General features: G+C 34.0%; 1 protein-coding gene across 4 annotated transcripts in view; it reads right to left on the reverse strand.

Moving 5' to 3' along the window:
- The window catches only part of LOC135077617 (glycogen-binding subunit 76A), a 60,117-nt gene that overhangs the window by 7,066 nt on the left and 29,750 nt on the right, over nt 1-23,301 (reverse strand). The window contains exon 1 of one of the 4 annotated variants that reach the window (XM_063972169.1): nt 16,437-16,818. The exons of the other annotated variants lie outside the window; for them this stretch is intronic. Coding sequence (XP_063828239.1) covers nt 16,437-16,496 — 60 coding nt within the window. The 5' untranslated portion in view covers nt 16,497-16,818. Of the gene's footprint in view, nt 1-16,436; nt 16,819-23,301 lie in introns of those variants that run through there. 4 annotated transcript variants of the gene reach the window in all.

Genomic DNA, 23,301 nt, shown 5'->3' on the forward strand with positions numbered 1-23,301 from the left:
TACATAAGCAAGGTTCAAATAATTTCGAAAGCTTGTAGCGCAAACATAAAAGAGGAATCAATTCTATGCGAGATACAAGCTTTCGAAATTATTTGAACCTTTCATACATTTTTTTCCGTTTTATTATCATGTGTTAACGGATTAACGATTAACGTTAACTTGCGTTAAATCTTGCGAAATATAACGTTTTAACGTTTAACGAAGTTAATTTTTTTATTAACGGTTTAACGATTAACGAAGTTAACAATTTGATTAACGGTGCCCAGCTATGTATTTAAGGATGAGAAATTAATGTTTGATAACTTTGATATTTGCAATATTATATTTAACAACCCGCAGTTTAATTTTCAATCGCATCCGTTTCCTCGCCAGCAGTTATATTTTTGCAGACTAAAGCATCCTTGACGTCATCATTCAAAAAATTTGGCACGAGAACCGTGTTAGTCAACTGGCTAATGCAATATTAAATTTGAATACAAACATGTATAAATATCTGTCTCAAACATTATTTTCAAGTTCAGTTGGAATTTTCATTTCTTTACCTACATAAGCTCCTCTGGTTCCAATTCAATTATACTGTAGATACTAAATTAAAAACACACTTATGAAATATTATATACAGGGTGTTTCTTGTAAGGTGTCAAGCCGAAGGCAGGTGATAGGTGAGGACTAGACCTATCGATTTCACCCCCATGTATGTTCTACGATTTTTCATAGTTTAGAAGTTATCGTTAATTTTGTGATTTTTTCAAATTGTATGACCCACTAGGCTTTAAATTTTTTTATCTTTTTTTTGGGTCGACTTTTCTCAGATTTCTTTTTTTTGACAGATTCCCTATTAATTGCAGATTTTTGAAAAAAAAAATCAACTTCCTATCTTTGATGCAAGATACAAAATTTTTGCTAGAGACATAAAAAATATGCTATTAGCGGAACATTCTAAAATTTTCAACTTAAAAGTTAAAAAAAAAAAAAGAAATTCCATAGGTCCAAAATAATTTTAAAAACTGCGCAGTTTTCTGAACTTTCATAATAACACAAAAAAACATGTACTTAATAGGCCATTATTTTCTGTAATCGCTCCACTAAAGTGGTAAGTCGGAGATTCCGTTACATGTTTTTGACTTTCTTAGGACTAACTAATGATTGCAATTCTCTAAGTTTACGTTACGTAGAACACATTTAAAGACAATAACTGAACAGAACATTTTTTTATCCACTACGAGGAATCTCTTGCCCTTCATCTGACCTGATGAAAACTGATGGATGATCAGCGAGCTTCACTCGGAATCCTAATCCACAGAGGAATTGGCTGTCCTAAATAGGTGGCCTTACCACTAGACCACAGTGGTGGTTGTTACTTTACGATTAAATTCGATATACCTACATATTAGAGTGTGAGAGAAAGAGAAAGAGTTTGTGTGTGTGTGTGTGTGTGTGTGTGTGTGTGTGTGAGAGAGAGAGAGAGAAAGAGAGAGAGAGAGAGAAAGAGAGAGAGAGAGAGAGAGCAAAAATGGGTGTAATGATTTAATTTAAAGTAAATGTTCATAATGTCCGCCGTTGACCTGAATGCACATTCGACAACGACGCAAAAAAATTCTTCGTAAAACCTTCTTCTTCATTTTAATTTGGTTTTGTGCTTCAGTCAGCTTTGTCCGCAGTTCATCAATATTTTCATATTCCCTATTGTATACCAAATGAAGGGCAAGAGCTTGCTCGTTGTGGATAAAAAAAAATTCTGTTCAGTTATTGTCTCTAAATGTGTTCTACATAACGTAAACTTAAGGGATTGCAAACATTACTTAGTCCTAAGAAAGTCAAAAACATGTAACGGAATCTCCGACTTACCACTTTAGTGGAGCGATTACAGAAAATAATGGCCTATTAAGTACATGTTTTTTTGTGTTATTATGAAAGTTCAGAAAACTGCGCAGTTTTTAAAATTATTTTGGACCTATGGAAGTTCTTTTTTTTTTCAAACTTTTAAGTTGAAAATTTTAGAATGTTCCGCTAAAAGCATATTTTTTATGTTTCTAGCAAAAATTTTGTATCTTGCATCAAAAATAGGAAGTTGATTATTTTTTTCAAAAATCTGCAATTAATAGGGAATCTGTCAAAAAAAAGAAATCTGAGAAAAATCGACCCAAAAAAAAGATAAAAAAATTTAAAGCCTACTAGGTCATACAATTTGAAAAAATCACAAAATTAACGATAACTTCTAAACTATGAAAAATCGTAAAACATACATGGGGGTGAAATCGATAGGTCTAGTCCTCACCTATCACCTGCCTTCGGCTTGACACCTTACAAGAAACACCCTGTATAATTTCCACTGCATCTGCAGCTCTCGAAGAAATTATAGGAAATCTAGGCGAGGTCTTTGTCCCGTATTCAGAGCGCAGCCCTGACCCTAATACCTACCTTGACGTCACAGATAAACTATATTTCAGAAGGCTCTTACTATCTGTCCCTATCTTGATATGATACGAGTATCTTTATGAAGGCTATGTAGAGCAGACAAAAACTATAAACTCGTAATATTCTTGATGATATAACTTACACACTAAAAAAATGACACCAATTTCAGGGGTCAATTCAGTTATGTAAAACGATGTTTTACACATCATTATCGATTAAAGTTGCATTAATTTACTATGTACAAATTTCGTAATTAATATCATTTTTGTTATCATCAGTGTAATTCCAAATAATATTCAATATATCGAAGAGATAGTGAATGTATTTATATATACGTAATCGGGGATAATTTTATCTGACTTTCGCTCGACCTTCATATTGCGCCTATTTAAAAAAACTGATGTCTCGTATTATTTTACAGCGCGATCCAAAATTGCTCTTAATTGATCTGATTCAGTCGGAAACGAAATAAATTGATAGCGCGTGATACTTTGACGTCGAAAATGGGATGGGCATGTCTGCGCAGGCGCATAAGTATGATCAAAATAACGCTGTGACGTGTCTATTTTAGTCAAGTCTTTCAAGGAGAGAAACTCTACATATAGATGGATGAGTACGTTTTATTCAAAAGTATTTTAAAGTATGTTGCAAATACTCGACATTTCTTAACCGTAGCATCTGTAGCCCAAATTAAAGAAGTTGTAATTCGATTGTTATTTTTATATTATTGTGCAATAATGAATCATGGTATCATGTGAAGCGAAATAATTCAATAGTAGGTAGGTAAATTATCTTACAGCATAATATAACACTCACATCTTCATCAAAGCACATACTATTCATTACCCATTCACATCTACGACTACAACACAAATGCGACTACGAATACTACGAATACTAATATAATCTACGAATTACTTAGCATTGCATTTTTGCATCTTTCACGGTTGCGTGACGAATCTGAGTCCCGCGTTATTCTCGTTACGTGACGAGCGCTGTGCCAAAACGGACGTCACGAAAGCGTGGGAAGCGACGAGAATAACCCACCCGCTAATGTCAGCTTTCGATCGCCTTTGTTGAGCTGGACTTTCTTTCAGTGGGTGTTTTCAGGAACATCACGTGTATTTATGCTCTAGTTTATTTTTACCAAAATAAACAAACGTGTTTCAATGTCTATGTTACGGTTAATGTGATAAATTGAAAATTATTAATAATAACCGGTTATTATGAATAATTACCGACAGTCGCGGTAAAAGTGATAAATTAATCACATTTAACAGTGATTATTTAATAATTCAACCTTAGTACTAACAAATTTCATAAAAGAGAACAACATCTTGTGTACGTGCTCGTGTACAGCCAAACTTTTGAACGTTTTGATATCATATATTAATATAATCTGGCACAATGACTTGACTTTGGAATGTTTCTTGCTTAATATGACTTTTCCATGATGCCTATAACATAGTGTTTTGATTTAAAGTGAAAAATAGGTTAAGGTGCGGCGGGGGTGGCCCTTGGGCCACCCCTAAGCCGCCTATTTAGTTTTATACACACATAAATGACCTCATATTAATCACATTTACCAAATCATGCGGTAATTATTCATAATAACCGGCGATTATTCATAATTTTCACATTTATCACTTTGACCGTAACATCTACACTATTTGGGAATTGGGAAAGCACTGTCCAATGGTCATAATACGGTTAATAGCCACTCTTGTAGCGGAGTTTTTTGCTGACATTGTGTAGGTTTGTTGTCGACACGATAAGAAGAAGAATACGGTTATTGTGAAAAGTACATTACATAGTTACGATGGCTTATTTGTATTTATTTAGTTAGCAAACAAACAAAAACCGGCCAAGTGCGAGTCGGACTCGCGCACCGAGGGTTCCGTACAAACCTGCAAGGTTTACAAAGTTCGTTCATTACGACAATCGAGTCATAACTATGGTATTTTTATTGCAAAATGAAATTCATAACATTACAATGGGGAAAGTAACTACTTAAAAGGAGAATGCCCAAAAGTGGTATCGCTCGAAATCTAATTGTACATTGAGGGTACCACACCGTAAATTCCTTTCTTCATTTGTAATGATTTGCGAAAGTAGTAAGAAATTTTAAAACCTCCGGAATAAAATCCGATTTTAATAAAAAGTATTGTAACAATGAGCTGCAATCAGCAACACCTATCACCGAGCAACGACACTACGTAGTTCGCACGGTTGTCAATAGATGGCGCTGTTCGTAGTTAGCTCGCGGTATCATTTGATTTTTTCCTGTCCTTAAGTAGTCAGGGCTAACCACAAATCCCTTTCCCCTTGCAAAATGGTATAAATAACATTGGTATGCACGCAAGATTATTTTGTGTTTATATCTGATCCTTATCAAATAACGCTAGCTTTGGCGTAGCTAGGGTTTTTTTTTAGGCAGGGTAACTATCTACAAATATAAAACAAGTATTCTAAGGTAAAACCTGTAGCTATGCCAATGGACACCATTCATTTCACTTAAACCAAAATTACGTCAAAGTCCGGAGTTTTATAAAAAAAAAATATGCGGTATGATTATTTTTTATTTATTTATTTTTCCTATATTTGCATTATAGGTAGGTACCTACCTCAGCGTTTTGAATTTTTGCGTTGATTTAGAATTTCTCACAGTTTAGAGGCAATTAGATTTAAGAAGTGTTTGATATGAATTTCAACTTTAATATCTCTACGCGTTCATGTGAAAAAGGGTAGGTAGTAAGTTTATAATTATTAAAAAAATATTTTATGTCATGTAAGCAAAAATAATATTTTAAATTTTATATAACTTCAAATTTATCATTTTCGCATTTTTTCCTTTATCTGTACTATATAACGTTGCTTCGTGCCGAATTTCAAGATTCTGAGTTCACAGGAAGTACCTTGTAGGTTTTGATTCCCTAGCGTGTGACGGAAATTCGTCTAAGGTGTCGGTATAAACTGCTGTATCTTTTGATCGCGTTAACTTAGAAGTTTGATTTTTTTACTTCTTAAAGGGACAATAGATCTAGGTATTTGGTATAAATTTCAATTTGATACCTTTATTCGTTCGTGAGAAATAAGGTAGTAAGTTTCATTTTATTAAAATATTTTTATTATATTATATAACTAAAAAAATGTAATTTTCGCAATTTTTCCTATATTTGCATTATATGACAATGCTTTATGCCAAATTTCAAGATTCTGAGTTTACGGGAAGTATCCTGTAGGTTTTGATTCCTTTGCGAGTGTCGAAAATTTGTTGAAAATATCGACATAATCGGCTGTATCTTTTGATTGGCTTGGCTTAGAAGTTTGATATTTTCACAGCTTAAAGGGACAATAGACCTGAGTATTTCATGTGAATTTCAGCTTGATACGTTCACGCGTTCTTGAGATAAAGGGTCTTGACAGAAGGACGGACGGACAACAAAGTGATCCTATAAGGGTTCCGTTTTTTCCTTTTGAGGTACGGAACCCTAAAAATGGAAGAAATATAACATAGGAAACAATCTATTATGGAGTTTCCTGCTACCTAGGTACTAACTTTTGAATATGACTATAAACGAGTTATATATTTTTATTATAATTTTTTTTTTTTTATTATAATAATTTTGCTAAAGTTGGAATAATGACGGTCAGGTTTAGACGTTATATGTATGCTATACCAGAGGTATTCACTTTGTCTCCAATAAACATTTGTCTACAGGTACAGGTTACCATTTTGTTACCTAGAGTCCTTACCATGCCATAGACAGATACATATCCCACAGATAAACTCTGATATAAATACAGCCCGGTCATACCCGGTGCTATTATCCAATCGGGAGCGGCCAGCGTCCCTACATCTTCGGCCGCCACTCTTTATTGACCATAAATATACCACCGCTCGTAATGTATCATTACCATGTGATTTGTAGCGGGTATTTTCATATTGAGACGCATGTACTATGTGGGCTGGTAATTGAGAAACAACGGGCACAATACCTACGTAGGTCTGTACGTTCAATGTAGAGTAGAGACATTGTACGTTCACAGCTAAATCTAAATTAAGATTTGCGTTACAATATACAACCTAACTATCAGACTGGAGCCCATTTTTTTGAACTTAAATTTTTGGCTTGAGCGTACTTATCTCCAAATCAAGGTTGAACTTTACATTCTTGAGTAGGAGATGAGCACAATCAAACTGGGAATCTCAATTCAGATCTTGAGATCTACATAATATACTTACTTCACTCAAGTCACCGAAACGACTTTCAAAAAACAATCTAAAGCCAAGTTATTTGAATTTCAATAGGCTTTTGAATTTATTCAGAAATGCAAATTCGATGTTTCATCTTTCAACTGAAACTGAAACTTGAGTGTATCATATTAGTAAAAAGTTAATATCCATGCTGCTTTTTAAGACTTTACTAGTTGATATTGTCTAATTATGCACTTCATAACTTGTTATTTTTTCATTAACCATAATATGGTGTGATTATGCGTGAATTAAACACGCCCATTTAAATACTATAAAAGTAAATATTTTCAATGAAAACCAATTAGGTCTTAATATTGAGAGGTGTTTAAAAAATTACATCATGCAAGCACAAGCTTTGTCAACAGTAACGTATTTTAGTACAATCACGAGAACTAAAGGTGACTTTGATTGATTATAATTTAAAAAACAAACAATTTAATAGTGTTGTTTAAAGTAGATACATTAATAAAACTTGAGAACGACAGCTTATGAATGTTTTCCCAAACAAATAAGAGTTCAGTTACTACTAAATAATAATCATATGAAATAAGAGTGCATGCCAATTTACTTTTACTTAAGAATTCTTTAAAATACGGAAACAATTTGAAAGCTGGTTTATTAGAAAAAGGAGTTCTTTTAAACAAATTAACGATGATCGATTTTGATAATGAATCGATAGTAACTGTTAAAAAGCCTGCCAATCACGATTGTGACGTCACTTGCGTACTAATCTAGTAGTTTTGCCTACGTATTCCAAGATTTAAGACTTCATTGATATTTTGGCTAGTCACGCACGTGTTTGTTTATCGAGAAAACAAACAACATCAGACAGGTCATTCGATAAAAGGAATTTTAAGTACCGACATGATTACAAGCACGGTTTTTTTTGCATTGCTATCGTATCGTACAAAAAATTATCGGCCGTACAACACTTAGGTAACTATCTCACGTAGTACCTGTTATCATTTATATATTTTTATTAACTGGAGACGAATAATTTCTAGATAAAAAAGTCACTCCACTTTCATGCCTACGCAATAGTATTAATATGAAGTTATTTTAATTGAATAAGATTTAGTCCAACATCAATAAGCCATTTAATTTCTTTAATTACTGAATATGGGAAAGTAAGGCAATAAAATGTTATTGGGTTTTCTAAGGTTTAATTGTATAGTCAGCAATGCTTAATTAACCAAGTCGCGATAAATCACGTCTTGCAGTTCGTTATACTTCAATGGCTTGGGCCATTGTTTATTATAATGGTACAATAAACCTATAAATGAGTAAATGTTAACTTTTATTTAATTCCAAATTTTTTGTGCGCAGGGGAACTGGCCTGTGACGTAATTCAGAAAAACTATCTTATCTAATTTAGCTAGGTGTATTTTGCAGTAACTGTACAACAAAAGTAATTAGATGACCACTGTGAAAACTAAATAAAATAAATTTGTTTTTCATTGTAAATTTATTTTAAATAAAGATTAGAAATTAAAAAATAAATAAAAGAAAAGTATAGATAGATAACCGTAAGATCTTTGACTTTGAAACACTTTTTATTGTAATAGTGCTATTAGGCGATAATAGTTGTAAACATTGTTAGAATTACAATGGTGACGTCACAAGAGGCTCAATGAAGAAGCTTGATAAGCGGTCGTTAACCCACGATAAGGAGCGCCTGGGCGATTACTGTTTCGCCAATGGGCCGATTGTGCGGATGGCGACCGCCTAGTAGCTCATGCACATCGTAGGTAGCTACGAGTATACGTATAGTAACTACTATTTGATTGAATCTATTTCGAGGTGAAATAGATACCCGCGTAGTGATCTACTCGTATGTATATTGAATTGATTTTCTTTCCCCCTTGTCAATGCCTTTCAAGTGGATTGGAATCATTCAAAAATGCGTCATCACCAACATCAGGTTTCATTTCATCATCATTTAGTTTCCACTCCAGAAGCATGAGTAATTTAACGGAGTCAAATGAAGGATTTAGCATATTTTGTCCCTTAGTCACTTTTTATTAGGTACATCAGAAATAGTAGTGGAGGTCAGGTTATGTAAATAATTCATTTAAATTACTGTCATGTTTATTATGATTGACTATTATAATATCTCTGAGGTAAGAAAGTTATGACAGGAGGATTAAATAAACATCGTATTCGATGCTTTTCGCCACTGTTATGTAGATGTTAGTAAATAACTATCTTGAAATCATCAAAGCACAAATTACCAGCTCAAATTTCACAGTTTGAGACGTGTATCGAATTGTTGAAATGAAAACAACTTTGCCAGTAAGTATGTGCCGGCAAAACACTCAAACGCCGATGTTAAGAAAGGATTTGTCCACGTCTCAATGTCAACAACCCGACACTACAAATATCTTAGACTGTTAAATGAGCTCATTTAAAGTCAAGGAATTCACAGCGTTTTAATCGTTTTGGTTTTCAAAATTAAAATTTTAGCAATCAATGCAAATTCAAAGTCCCCAAATAAATGCCATATCTTTACTATAACTTGCTCACTTTAGAAAATAACGCTAATTTCCCTCTGTTTTGGCGATTTTGTAGAGCAGCTACTTTTAACTTTCACTGACATCTGCATTTGAAAGAACCCCCTTAAACTTTTCCACTACTTTCTTTAGAATATGATTTTCAGTGCGGTCAGTTTTAAGAAAGTTATAAAAACAAATGCTACGAGTATATCACATTGTTATACAAAGTTTTATTTCCCACTTACTCGTATTATGTGTAACAATATTATGATGGCCGACCACTTAACGTTACGTTAAGAGCAGGCGCACACCGTTGATTTTTAGTTGGCCGATAGTTGTGCCCGATTTCAAATTGTATGAAGAATCGGCCAAATCGAATCGGCGTAGTGTGCGCACACTCATACATTCCCATACTGATCAACTGCCCGACTAAACTATCGGCCGACGAAAAATCAACGGTGTGCGCCTAGTCTAACAAATTAACCCCATTTTAACATTAGCAATTATGCCAAACTGCTGTCTGTCGCCGATAACAACATCAAAGATAATAAATTAATTAGGTAAGTGTACCTTTCTATATTATCAATCAACCATTATCAATTTTCATTTAAACTCTACAAGATAGACTCTATCATTAAAGTGTCGATCAACTGAGCTTTCTTATCAAGAAAACTTTCCGATATAGGCATGTTTTAATTACTGTTTTATATGGTAGCAAAACAAGTTTCGATACAAAATATAAATTGTAGAGTCGCAGAGGTCGAATAGCGGTCGTTTTGTTACCGCTCTAGTATACATAGAGTCATTAACCACAATGCCACGAATACGTTGTTAAAACTCTTTTGCGCGGACGTTATGTGTATTGTTTCAGAGAAAATTAAAGCAGTTTTAGGTATTAACATATGTATAGAGTATTTGTCATCTCAGTGTGTCCATTTTTTCACTACCTACAGCTTAGTAGATAGGTTATTATTAAAACACTAAAACTTATTTCTTAAACCATTCAAATATGATTTGTCTGGAGTGGAGAACCTGAGCTTAATCTTCTAAATAGGTAAATAATATAATTACCAGTATATCATATTATGTTGAAGATAGATAAATCGAAATAGAAACCTAGATTAATAAGAAATGAAACATCAAGTTGAAAAAAAGTCACAAATCAATAGCCGCCGCAATCATATTTTATAAATAAGTCATGTTTACCATAACATATATGTTACATATTAGTTAAAACATGTTATGTGTCTCGGCCTTTTATCTTTTATTTTAATAACACTGTTACATAACAATGATACATGCAAACTTGAGCAAATAAGTATCTACATACTTCAAGTCTAGTGTGCATAATAGGTAAATAAGATGATTTATCTGCGAGCTGAAACAAAACGATTGAAAAGTTTTATAGGTATACTAAACAAATCATAATAAGTAGATGACTAAAGTAACAAAATATCCTACATACAGAATATGCAGAATAGTAATGCTTATGACGTTAGAGAATAATGACAAACCATATTATGTGATTGAATTAACTACATATTATCTACATAATATAATACCTACGTATTTACATATCAATGAGACGTTTTTTACATAATTTTCCAGTATGTATTTAACAAAGTATGTACCATATTACCTACATTATGACTGCGTAATCTACAGACGTAGATTAATAAAACCTCTACAGTACATTCAAGCTACTATAATGGAGGTGTGCTACGAACCATACTCTATCTACACCAGAGTCGTAGAGTAAAAATACGTTATTAGAATAATTGCAAATAAACTTTAAAACACGTAGTAAGGACACTTACTAGGATGTGTCTCTCACTTTGTGATCGGAAATAGTGGACACGAGTCAACCAAACACGGCTTAGGGCGGATTAATTATAGCAATCACGCGCCAAACGCGTCAAGCCGTCGGCGTCAACGCTGCGCGCGCGCCCATGCCCACAATAATAGCCAATGAATGCTTAGGACGACTGCATAAGAAAATGAAGAAATATTCCACGATTTTGACGGCCAAACTCGATCAGTTTGAGTGGCTGGCGTTCTTGGCAGTTTTCAGTAAAAAAAAAGTCTGTTACATACAACTACTCTAGGCCACTGCAAAAAAGGGGAAGACTGAATTTTCACTCAGGTTTATCTTGGCAACTATTTCAAAGCGGACTGACAATTTTAAATGATATTTCTAACAAACTGCATCGGTGTTTTACGAAAGGCATTTTTCCATAAAAAACTGAAAGATTTAAAAGGATGAAGAATGCAACAAAAACATCGACCTGGCTGGGAGTATTTATTTCACACTTCATTTCATTCACCATATTACAGCTGTGTATATGAATATTACGCGTGAATCATCAGAGTTATATTTATTTGACAAAAAATATGATACTAAATTTAACGCCAATGGAAACAGATGCGTCTACACATTGGTATCTCCCCATAGTCCCCATAGATCACCGCAGAACAAAAAATCTAGGACATTTTGTCAGGATTATTTACGATCCTAACTCGTGCTCGTGTACTTGACTTGACTTCAAATATTAGGGAAAACTATGAGTTAAACTCTACGTAATCGTAATCAAAATAAGGTTATCAGTGAAGGAGTAAATTACCTATTGAGTGGCCTGACACCTCATAAACGGTACGATCATAACTATAATAATTGACAACTTATCGTAGAATAACATTTTGTTATTGCAGATTAACTGCACGACCGATAGTAAAGTTAAAGATACGTTATTATCAGTTTATTTTGTTTGTATATTACAGGGAGTGTAAGCAAGCGTGTCATCTACAGACGTCACGAGGCATGTAAACAAAACAAAAACCACTTGACAATAGAGGACATAACCAGTTAAAACGATGAAGAAAGGGTTATCTCCACTGAAACTTATCTTAAAACTATAAAGTAAGTAAGCTAATTTGACTCTATTAGCACAGTTTTGTCATGATTAGTAAGTAAATTGCCAATGATCAAGTCAATTACCAAGCTCAGTGTAGTTATGAGAAAGTACCCCCTACAATGTTGTATGCATTAATGTTGGCATAGAAGCTGATTGTCAGGCCACGACCGGTTTCGAAGAAAACTCATTGCGCTTTCACAACGCGACATTTGGTGCAAGTTTCCAATAAAGAATTTCATATTGAGGCATCCGATCTGATCCACTTAGATGTACGAGTAATGCTACTTGTTGAAACATCTGTTTTGTTACTGGCTGATAAGTCTGGTCGTAAATTCATTAATTTCCTAAGAAATGAGCCACAATTGATTCTCAATTTGAATTGAAAATCATTGAAAACATTTTGGTCATTTGAAGATTCATAAATCAAATTAAAATTGACCGACCATTTGTTTGGCGTCGTTAAAGTGGTTGTTTAAATATTTGATTGCGCGACCGACGACGAACAATGATAACATTCGACGTGTAAGAGTGTCGACTTTCTGCTTTATTTGTAAACTCAGTTGAAAGTCTGTCACTTGAACAATGCTGGAGCAGAGAAATATCTTAGGCGTTTTAAACTGCAGGGCCGCCGATCTGGTCAACACAGAGACAGGGGTTTTGAAAGAGTATAAATATTTGATAGTCACTCACACTGTTTTTAAAACTTTCCCACTCAAATACGGTGTTTGTTGAGGTTATGACTCCCGAATAATAAAATTCAACTTGTTATGTTAACCATAAATCAAAACGAGTAACAACCCTGTCTATCCTAATCAATACACCCTGTAAACTTCGAAAATTGCAGTTTACATCGTCGTAAAATGGTTTATGTATATTTTAATTTGGCTCGCTAGTTTTATGTCCGATTTCCTTAGAAATTGCGTCAAGAGCGAAGAACGGACATGTGTGTACGTGATGTAATGCGATGAATATAAACCCGTCTTGCTGGACGTCTGAAGGAGACGTCCTTGACAGCTAGGGTTAGATTTACCACTGAATTCAATTTTCCCTGCTCAGAAACCGTACTTAATCGAGCTCGGTGTAAAAAAAACAAATGACAACTTCGTTTCGATTCAATTTCGAAAACAGAATGAAATCGTCATTTGTTTTTTAAATATCCCCTTCCATTTATCACCCCCCTACTTATACTCGTAACAATCGTAGCAAAAATCTTGACCAGCTCATTTGCAATTCGTTGAGAAAGGTTGCGTTAAATGGTTCGATTTTTGTTAGTAAACTAACCGGTGTTGTTTTGCAAATATTGGGAATATCACCTTGCGGCGCTCCGGGGCCGATGGATATTATCGAACGTCCTCGTGTCTCGCCCTGATTACAAATTGGACTATTTTTATCGACGTGACACTTTACTCCACATAAATACAGCCTGATAACGCGTCAAGTGTCCTGCTTAATAATAACTCTAGTGACTTTCCATTATTCTTTTACTTGCGATCGAGTAAAATAGGACTTATTAAATAATATTCTGGTATATGATTGTTGGTCATTTAAAACTTCCCAGACAATCACGTTTTCTATGTGTGGAAAACTTCGTTCATTAGTTTCTGATGTAATCCTGAAAAGAACTACATAAGCTCAGAGGCGGGAAACTTATTCAATCTACTCTTATAAATAGATGTGTAGTGATGAAACCTTTTTATTTTCATTATTGAAAATTTAAAAATACGACAGGTGGTTTCAGTGGTTTCAGTTGCAGAATGATTCAAAAAGCGGCAAATGTTAGTGTCATGCACATTTTCACCATCAATCCTTAATTTTTCAGTGACCCCTATGGTAACAAATAACAGGAATTTTGTTTACATATGGGTCACTTAAAAATTAGGGATCGATGGTGAAAACGGGCATCAGACTCTTAGGCCTCCCGCGCACTAGGCAGCCTGACTGCGGCAAGCAATCAAATATTATGAACGGTGTATGGTGTGGCGCACTAGGCAGCCAAGAGTGTTTATAAATACCGGATTGGCTGCTACAGCCAGGCCACGGCAGCCTTATTACTCGTAATAAGTTTGTATTTAATATATTTATCCATTATCTAGTTGTTACAACTTCTTCGCTTTGGTGCTAAATAATCGGATTGATTGTTGGAAAATATTTATTTATTGCTACTATTATTGTGTTAACCTCTATGAGCACGCCCGGCAAGTAAATAAAGCCATGCGACAGACATTGTGTTATCTAATATAGTTCATCCGTTTATCATGACAGGCTAATATTAGTATTATTTATGAAATACTTACAATAGTTACTATATCTTTGCTATAAGAATACATAAGCGAACATAAGGTTTTATTTTGATACAAGTCCCTGACCTTGAGTCAGCTTTGTTTAACAATTTCGAGAGGTTAATGACCAAGAGACAGTATCAACAATAGCACATGTGTAAAATAAAACATGAAATAAGTAAATAATAAAAGAGCAGACACGTAGTACCTATACTTGTTTCACAAGTATTTTTTTCAATACTCACGTTTTCTTATCGTGCAAAGTTTCACGTTGATAATACATTGAAAAGAACACTGCCAAGAGTTACCGAATACCACAGACTCAACTGCCTTCCAATTACACAATACAAACGAGTATTTTAACCCATCGAGTACCTATTTTAAACACGAGTTTTAAAGTGACGTGCCTGTACCTACCACAGAATACATCCAGGTCCCGATACTGGTGATTACAGGGGTGCCATAACTCATAGACTAGTGCCCGCCCCGGCGATGCCCGACAAGTAATAACTACACGCAGGCACTGCCTACGTACCAACTAATAATTTCAACGGGATAAGGACCACTTATCCTGCTCCAGGACCTGATTCTTGAATCGATAGAAAATGCAAATTGTAATTGAAAGTATCAACACTCGTAAATTAACATTAATATTAGAAAATCTTCAAGTTTATGTAATTTAACTACTTTGAGTTAAGTAATTTTGAAAGATGAACGTAATGTAACAAATACCAAACATAGTAGAGGTAAAATGTTAGGAAAACCTCATTTCCCGGAAGTGACTAATTAAGTCATTGTTCGCTCCATGAAGATTTCTTTCAGGTGAACTTCTCAGAGTTCAGGGTCAAAATAAACGAAGGAAAAATCATTTTACACACAACTTTTTCATTTTCATGAGACTTAATTTCGTGTAAGCTTGACTATAAAATATTGTTTGGAACTAAATGTTGCATTTAGAAACAGGTCGTGTTAACCAGTGTAAATTACAAGAAAATAAAAAAAAGTATTTGATTCGATGGATTCAATAATAAACCCAATCCCAAACAGTGTATTGGAGTAGTTTGCATACTATCTTGTAGCGATACCATTATAAAATAGCGCTTGTCTCGGTGACATTAGTAATTTAGATTGAAAGCTAGGGTTGGCATTCAAAAGTATGTAGTTTACTTTTATTTACAAACACATCTGATAAGCGGAGTTTTACATGTGATACAAGTGATTACCGAAGATAATTTGAAAGCCTTATCAATGTAAGCATTTTGTCAAAATATTTAAGTATCAAGTTAACAAGAGCTCGTTGAAGTCAAGTACATATTCAATTATCAGCACACCTTGGAGTGACCTATCGGGTCTTCATCAATATAACGATTGGATATGCATAAGCTGGATCCAATGTGATCCAATTTCTTCATCAATATAACGATTGGATATGCATAAGCTGGATAAAATGTAGTGAGTTAGGTATTTATTAGTATGTAGGTGGGAATTTTCACTCTTTTCATAAGTAACATGATTAAAAACATTTCAAATTGAAATTACTGTTATGTTTCCGTAGTTTTAAAAACATATTTGGCCTTATGAATATGAGACTTATTAAAAAAAAAGTTTCAGTAAAATATTTCGTTCAAAATTTACATAAAAAAATAGTAAGTTATTAAAGGTAGATGACCCTTAAATCACAGATCAGATTCAGCGTAAGTTACTTAATCCTAATAAAATTAGCTCAAACAATACTTAGATGAGCTCCAAGTAATTATAATTCATTTTACTTACTATGCGTTAAGAATGCTAGCATTTATAATTAAGTGGATATATGCACTTAACTCAATGGGATTCAAAACCGGTGCATCTAGATTGTCCAGTGCGTTTTCAAGGCACTCTTATCAAGGAGTGCATATAAATAACTCTCGTAGCTTATTTACATAAAACATTATTTATACCGACTAAAAATATTACACATGGTTTAAAATCAGATGTGAACTTTAAGTTCTTTAACTTTAGGTTCGTAGGTATTGTTTACAATTTTGACAGATGGTTTAATGACACAAACTTTTGTAAAAATTTAAAAAACAAATACCTTTTTCATCAGCACAGGAACATGGTGTTCCAACGACATCTCCAGCCCGGGGGAACTCATCGGTCCGTCCGTCACCTGACACCGCACTGCTATATCACAGCCACCCTGGCTCCGCCCCACTTACAGCCCTCGTTACTGTTTATTTATTTATCGCTATTTATTATGAACGGAGACACTTGAGATAACTGTCACTCGATGCCGACGTGTTTAATGAGAACGCGGTTATTATTGTATTTTTTAAAACTGTTTATATATTCGTCAATATTTTTTTGACACATGGAAATTGCGGGTAGACGGTAAATTGACGAATAAATCAATAATATAAAAATATGCAATGCGCGGCCGCCCGGCGCTCGCGCAGCGTTCGAATGAGCGGCGCGCCCGGCCAACACGAGCCGCCCTCGCCGCTACACGACATCAATTTGAGATACTTAAACACTGTAAACTAATGATCTACTTCATTAACTCTGTTTATGCACAGGCTTAGATAATCCGACGATCCGCCTGACAGTAAATATTACCTAATTGTGGCATTATTTCTGATATTGTTCACGCATAAATAAAAGTCACGCAAGCGCCGCGTGATGCGCACGCGTTGTGCGGGTGATGTCTTGGCGCCCTCACCGCGCGCGGCGCCTCGGAGAACGAGATGTGAGCAGAAAAATAAAATCGACAATTTACGAAATGTACTGTTGCAAAACAAGAAAAAGGACACGCGAAAGTTCTTGTTTTTCTGTGCTTCGAACTCAAACTCAATTAAAACATCTCGGTTATTAATATTTATGATTTCCTAATCCAATTTTAAGCTTAGGTAGTTTAAATGCTAATTATGTATGAAGCACTAAATATTTAAGATTTTCCTGAGAATATTTTTGTGCTTCTTATATACAACTAAATAAATGAAAAAAAAATATTAGAGGATCTTTAAAAAAACAAGCCATTAAAAATCCTACTGGTTTCGATCTATTAAAACTTTATTCAACTTTTCAGTACCTTATACAAGAAATTAGAGGAATTCATTCAGTGCGATGATGTGGGTATCTTTATTCATCAAATGGTCACTAATTAACCTGTTACGTTGACTTTAACCCCGACCCCTTTTGTCAACTGATATAATATAGAGTAAAACGTAAATTGTCATGGGTCGAGCATTACGAGTATTTGTAAAATACGTGCGTGATTGCTCATGTAGGCACCTGAAACACATAATTTGGAATATAATTATAATAAAAATATTAATTAAAGGAACTAACTAATGTATCAAATATTTTTAATCAGATTCAGATAACAAAATTTGTTTTAGATTTAATCTCTAAACTAAATAGTTTAGCCTCGTTAGTAGGTACTGCCTTCATTCTCTTAATTATGTTATATTACCTTCTTTGACTCATCAAACATGAATTATTATGCATAATTACTAAATTACCGTCTAATTATGTATGAAAAAAGTTAAATCTTTTTCTAAATAAATAGAAATCATATTGTTCAGTTTATGTAATTACTCTAATTTCTCTTTAATTAACCAGTAGGTACCAAATTATCAGGATCCATTATGAGGTAGGTATTCATACAGCGAACTGATAATGTAAAGCTAAAAATTTTAGAAATAAAAAGCACTTTCCTCCTTTTCTTTAACACATGAAAAATTTAAGTTTTTCAGGTGCTGAAATATTATAATTATAGCCTGACCAGGAACATAAAAACCCTCGCCATGTTGCGGAAAACTAATGGTACTAATTTCTTTTAATGGCAACAGTAACTGAAAACTTCATTGACATGTCACCTTGCATGTCAGTCTATTGCTGTCAAAGTGTAAACAAACTTTATTTTAAATGTGCGCAATTGATTTTTGAATTACATTACTAAAATCTTTTTATAGTCGTGAAAGAAAAGTGGTTCACAATGTGTTAAAGTATTTGCCGAAGAGAAATACTAAGGGTGCGGACAATATTTTCATTGAATAATTTTTCCGACAAGGGTGTCAAATTGACTGACATGTTTATCGTATAGTACAGTCCACTATGAAAATTAGCTGTGGTTTGTTTCAACTACCTATTTTAAAGTTTTTGTCACTTTCTAAGTGTTGAATTTTATGAAATTGGGAAAGAAGTACCGAGTTTGAAGGGTTCATGAGCAGACATTGCAGTTGAATATTCAAGTTCTGAATTTTATTATTGACGAATAATAAAATAAATCCTACTAGCTCGATTGATGTTTTCATTTTATTTATTTAAACCAGGTTACCTATAATAATATTTTTTTGTTAATTCATGAAAATATAAAATTAGCCCGTAATCCTGAATCCTGATACATAAAGTTAGCCTATTAATTTAACACAGGTACGACTGTACTCAGTGTTGCACTATCTAATGCAATTGACGCGCCTCTATGCCAGGGTTTTTATGTTCCTGGTCAGGCTATATATCAGTATTATATCAAAATGTAATTGAGCACATTTACGAAGGCTGAAGCTGTAAGCTGTAACGTGAGTTAAAATCTTTTCTATGAAATGATGTCCCCTACTATAACTCTACATCATGGCTCTACTATAGATTTTTTCTGTTGTTCAAAGTTCCAAGCACCTAAACTACTTGTGGTTACAGATTATAAGCAAACGACATTTTCAGTTGAATTAGTTTGGTAAAAATAAATCGCAAATAGTCGCGTAAATGGTAGTTTTACACTAGACAATGCAGGTGCGCCTATATCTATAAAGATTACTTCTAACTGATAGCGATAAATACTTACATAGTTGCTACGAAATATAATGACTGAATTAACTGGAAAAACGCCGGAATGGTCATAATTGTCATTACTCAAGTCAAATCAAATCATCTACGACCACAGACAGCCGACTGTGTTCTGGGCACACAACACCAGGTATTTTTAGCCTTGAGTGCAACGCACTAGGGCTCGCCTTCCGACTACTGCATTACTAAAACAAAACACTTCTTAAATAAAAAAGCTAACTTTCTTTTGTTTTTCACGTAATTATTTCTACGATTAATCCCTGGTTTTCTCGTTTCTTTAGGACAATGACTTATAGCGAATGAATGGAGAGTGTAGATAGCTACGTAAAAGTTCAAAATTTTGTCTTCTATTGTTTTTAATACATGGGAATCCCGACAAGACAAGAAATATATATTTTGAAGTGTCAAAATATATTTTTACAGGTCGTGAGAATAATCATTGTGATGACATTTGACCGTGATAATTAATATTAACCTTCCATCTATTTATTACTGCAATTTAGTCGATGTTTTTTAAACATAGCATATCGCATTATTATTATGATAAAATTTCGCTCTAAATAAAGATATCAAAGATACTATTTACGCCCGTAAACAGTCGATAGAACCAGTCAAGGACAAATCTGCCGTAAAACTGTACTTTTGACCTCTGAGGTACAAAAAATATTCATCTTTACCCAGATTACAATAAAAGGTTTACCGAATTTAATCTTTTTTCTCGTTAATTGATGATCTACAAAAAACTAAAAATAATTCCACCATGTTATTATCTTAAATTAACTTAGGTACATTGATTATTTATTTATAAAATAATATTTTGATAAGTATAAAAATTATAAACTTAATACGTAACATACTTAATTATAATAAAAACAATACAGCAAAAAAATCATTCAAAAATTTTCCACGCATAAGTAGATACCCTAATTAGATATTTCTGGTTTACGATATCCATTGCCATTACGATTACTTATGTAAATATGTCAGTTTAATTTAGTTTCCTCACACGATGTAAGGGAGAGTCCGGTAATTTGGACCAGTTTTTTTCAATCCCATTTTAAACATAGTTTTGTTTTGTTTTTGCTAATGTCCATGGTATATAATAAAAGAGAAATTATTCAACTTATTATTTCATAGGTATTAATCAACATGATTGTTGTATACTTAGCACAAATCAACAAAATACGAGTTCAGAGCTTCGGTCCAATTTAGCCAACCGGTTCGATAATTTGGACCACATGGTTACTAAATTGAATTGTAATAAATTTCAAGCCCATAAAAAAACTATGGCAAAATATTATACGATACATTCTTAACAAATTAGGTAACGAAAAGGAACAGTACTTAAGAACATAGACAATCGATATTGTTTTACACGTTATCACGATTTTGAGTAGGTACAAGTTTTGTAATTCCAATTATCGTAACGCATACTTGTACCTAATCTACTTTGCCAGTCTTTTGCTTTCATTTATTGTTAGTCAAACATAACTATGCTATTATAACTCCAAAATATGATTTACTAAAAATTTTTTTTAAATCCTTTGATTAAATTCCATACAACTTGATGTGGTACAATTTATCCGACTAGGTGATAGTGCTTTTAAAAAATCGGTAAAAAATATAGCTTATAAATACCGAAAACTGTTTCAAATAATTGTAATCCACACTAATTTACGCTTCTAATTCATAAATTAGAAACACTGTGTTACTAAATATAACAAAATTACAAACTGAACATGCATTCTCAAAAGTTACTTGAAAACAATGAAAAAAATCTTTTCAAAATAAAACACACGTGTTAATTGTCACGGCAAAAACCATATGGCTAATATTCAATGAATTTAGTTGTGTATCGCTGAGTGTTGAAATTACAGACATTCAATAAATACTTTACGAAATATGAGGGTGGTACAATTTACCCGGCGGTACAATATACCGAACTCTCCCCTATCGAGTGTATATTGTATGCCTACGGTGCGTGGGCGCAGCGCTGCATCTTTATCGATAGCTAAATATATTCATTGAGTTCTCGGCCCGGGCCCGGCCCTGCTGCATCTACTTGCATACAATAAGACCTCGTTATTTAACTGTATCTGTATCGCTTTTTAAATCGAGTTCACTAACTTCAGTGTAAGCTTTAGAACTTTAGCCCGTAATTATCTGTAGTCTATACCTACTAATAATATACTCGTAAAGAGTTTGTTTGTTTCTTTCCTTGAACGCGTTAATCTCAGGAACTACTGGTCCGAATTGAAAAAATATGTTTGTGTTGGCTAGCCCATTTATCGAGGAAGGCTTTGAGTTAACATTTAACATTACCCTACAGATAATAGGGACGGAGCAGTAATAAATATGTTGCAAAGACGGGAAATATTAATCAAACTATTTTCACGCGTACGAAGTCGCGGGCACAGCTAGTAGTCAATGTTTATTATTTTCTTGTTGTGTAAACATTTATTTTTGGGACATAATTACATTTTGTGAACCCACGACCTTTCGTTTGCCGGGCGACTGCTCTGATCAATATCCTCCGGGACGTTTAAATACTTAAGTGCCTCAGAATAGACATCAGGCAATAGAGTAGCCTTCTAATGAAAAGTTTTTGGACCTTTGAGTTTGAAGTGTCGAAGATTTGACACCCAAAACTCTAGTTCAAATCATAACTAGATTACTTTATCAACTATTTAACAATATTATTCAATTTTAAAAATATTATTCAATTCGCCTCAACCTTTCTCGCTTATCTTGAACTTCGAGGTATTCCCAACACGTAATTTGTATTCGAACTGTTTATTCCTTATATCCATCGTCCAAAATAGTTAATTTCATAATGCTATAGTAACGTTGTAGTATGTCTCATAACTTTTGAAAAGTTCTTGCAAGATGCCTATTCTCAGCAATATATTGATGATTAGGAACAAGGAATCCATATAAGTGATCAATTACGTGCAAAACAAAACGACCAAATCAACCCTCTTGGAGTTCCCTCCCTATAAAATGTTATAGATAACAAACCCATTCATCTCCATTCATCAATGTTCGAAAACCATTACCTCTAAAATATTCACGTCTATAGTGCCTAGACAATCATAACACCATTGCATCAACCGTGAACTGGTCATAAACCTCCCAGCGAGTGGCGGAATCCCATAAGAGATCGTTTAGCTGCCATTACACAGTTGTAAAGGTCAGGGGAATCGTGTGCATTTCCCTCCGCTGTCACCCCGAGTGTACCGCTCCTTATAAGCGTGAAATGTGCAAGGGTCGTGATCGGAAAGCACGGAGTTGAGGCACCGTTATCGCAGATTTTAGGGATAAAGGCGTGGGCTTCCAGGATATGTCACTATAGCCAGGGGGCATAGGAATATACAAAGTTGCTTTTGATCGAATCGAACCCAAGGGGAACGCGACATAGTCATGCACCATCTTGCGCTTCGATAAAGTAGCATGGTATTTTATTACGAACTTGTTTTATAGGGGTGATTCCACTGATGGATTTTTCTTTGGGGCTCCCTGATAGACGTTAATTAATCTGTCCTTATTATCATGTTAACGCCCTCTAGCTACATCTAGGCGGCCTTGCGAATGTAGCGAAATTTCGGCAATTGTCTTCTTTATTAAGACTTTGTCTCACTAACTATGTTGTCTGAATCGTATTGCGTGCGTCTTTCATATTCGTTGTCACGCGATGTGTATGGTGTTCTTGATTTTTCAGAGTTTACAACACCAAATAAAATGGTCTAAAACACGCACAACGCAAGGTGCGTTGATATGAAAAACATTCATAGTTCATAGCTTTCATTCTAAAAAAACTTTGAGGCGCTTTTACTACAGCCTAGTTTTACTGTCAAAAAAGTAAACCTTTTATTTTACGAGTAGTACGGGTAGTATAATGGCTTGTGTTTTCAGAATCACATTTCCCTTTTCCTTATTTTGTATTAATAAAGTTCATTTTCATGAAAAGCTTGAAAAAAAAAACATTTCGTGTAAGTTGGTAGCCCTGAGTGATTGTTTATATACGTTAGATACTTTGCCAGAAATGTCACCTCTAGCATTCTAGATAAAAGTATCATCGCATAAATAATTGGATATGACGATAAAATGCACTTTAA

Source organism: Ostrinia nubilalis, chromosome 13 (assembly GCF_963855985.1).
Source record: "Ostrinia nubilalis chromosome 13, ilOstNubi1.1, whole genome shotgun sequence".
In the NCBI taxonomy this organism is placed as follows: domain Eukaryota; kingdom Metazoa; phylum Arthropoda; class Insecta; order Lepidoptera; family Crambidae; genus Ostrinia; species Ostrinia nubilalis.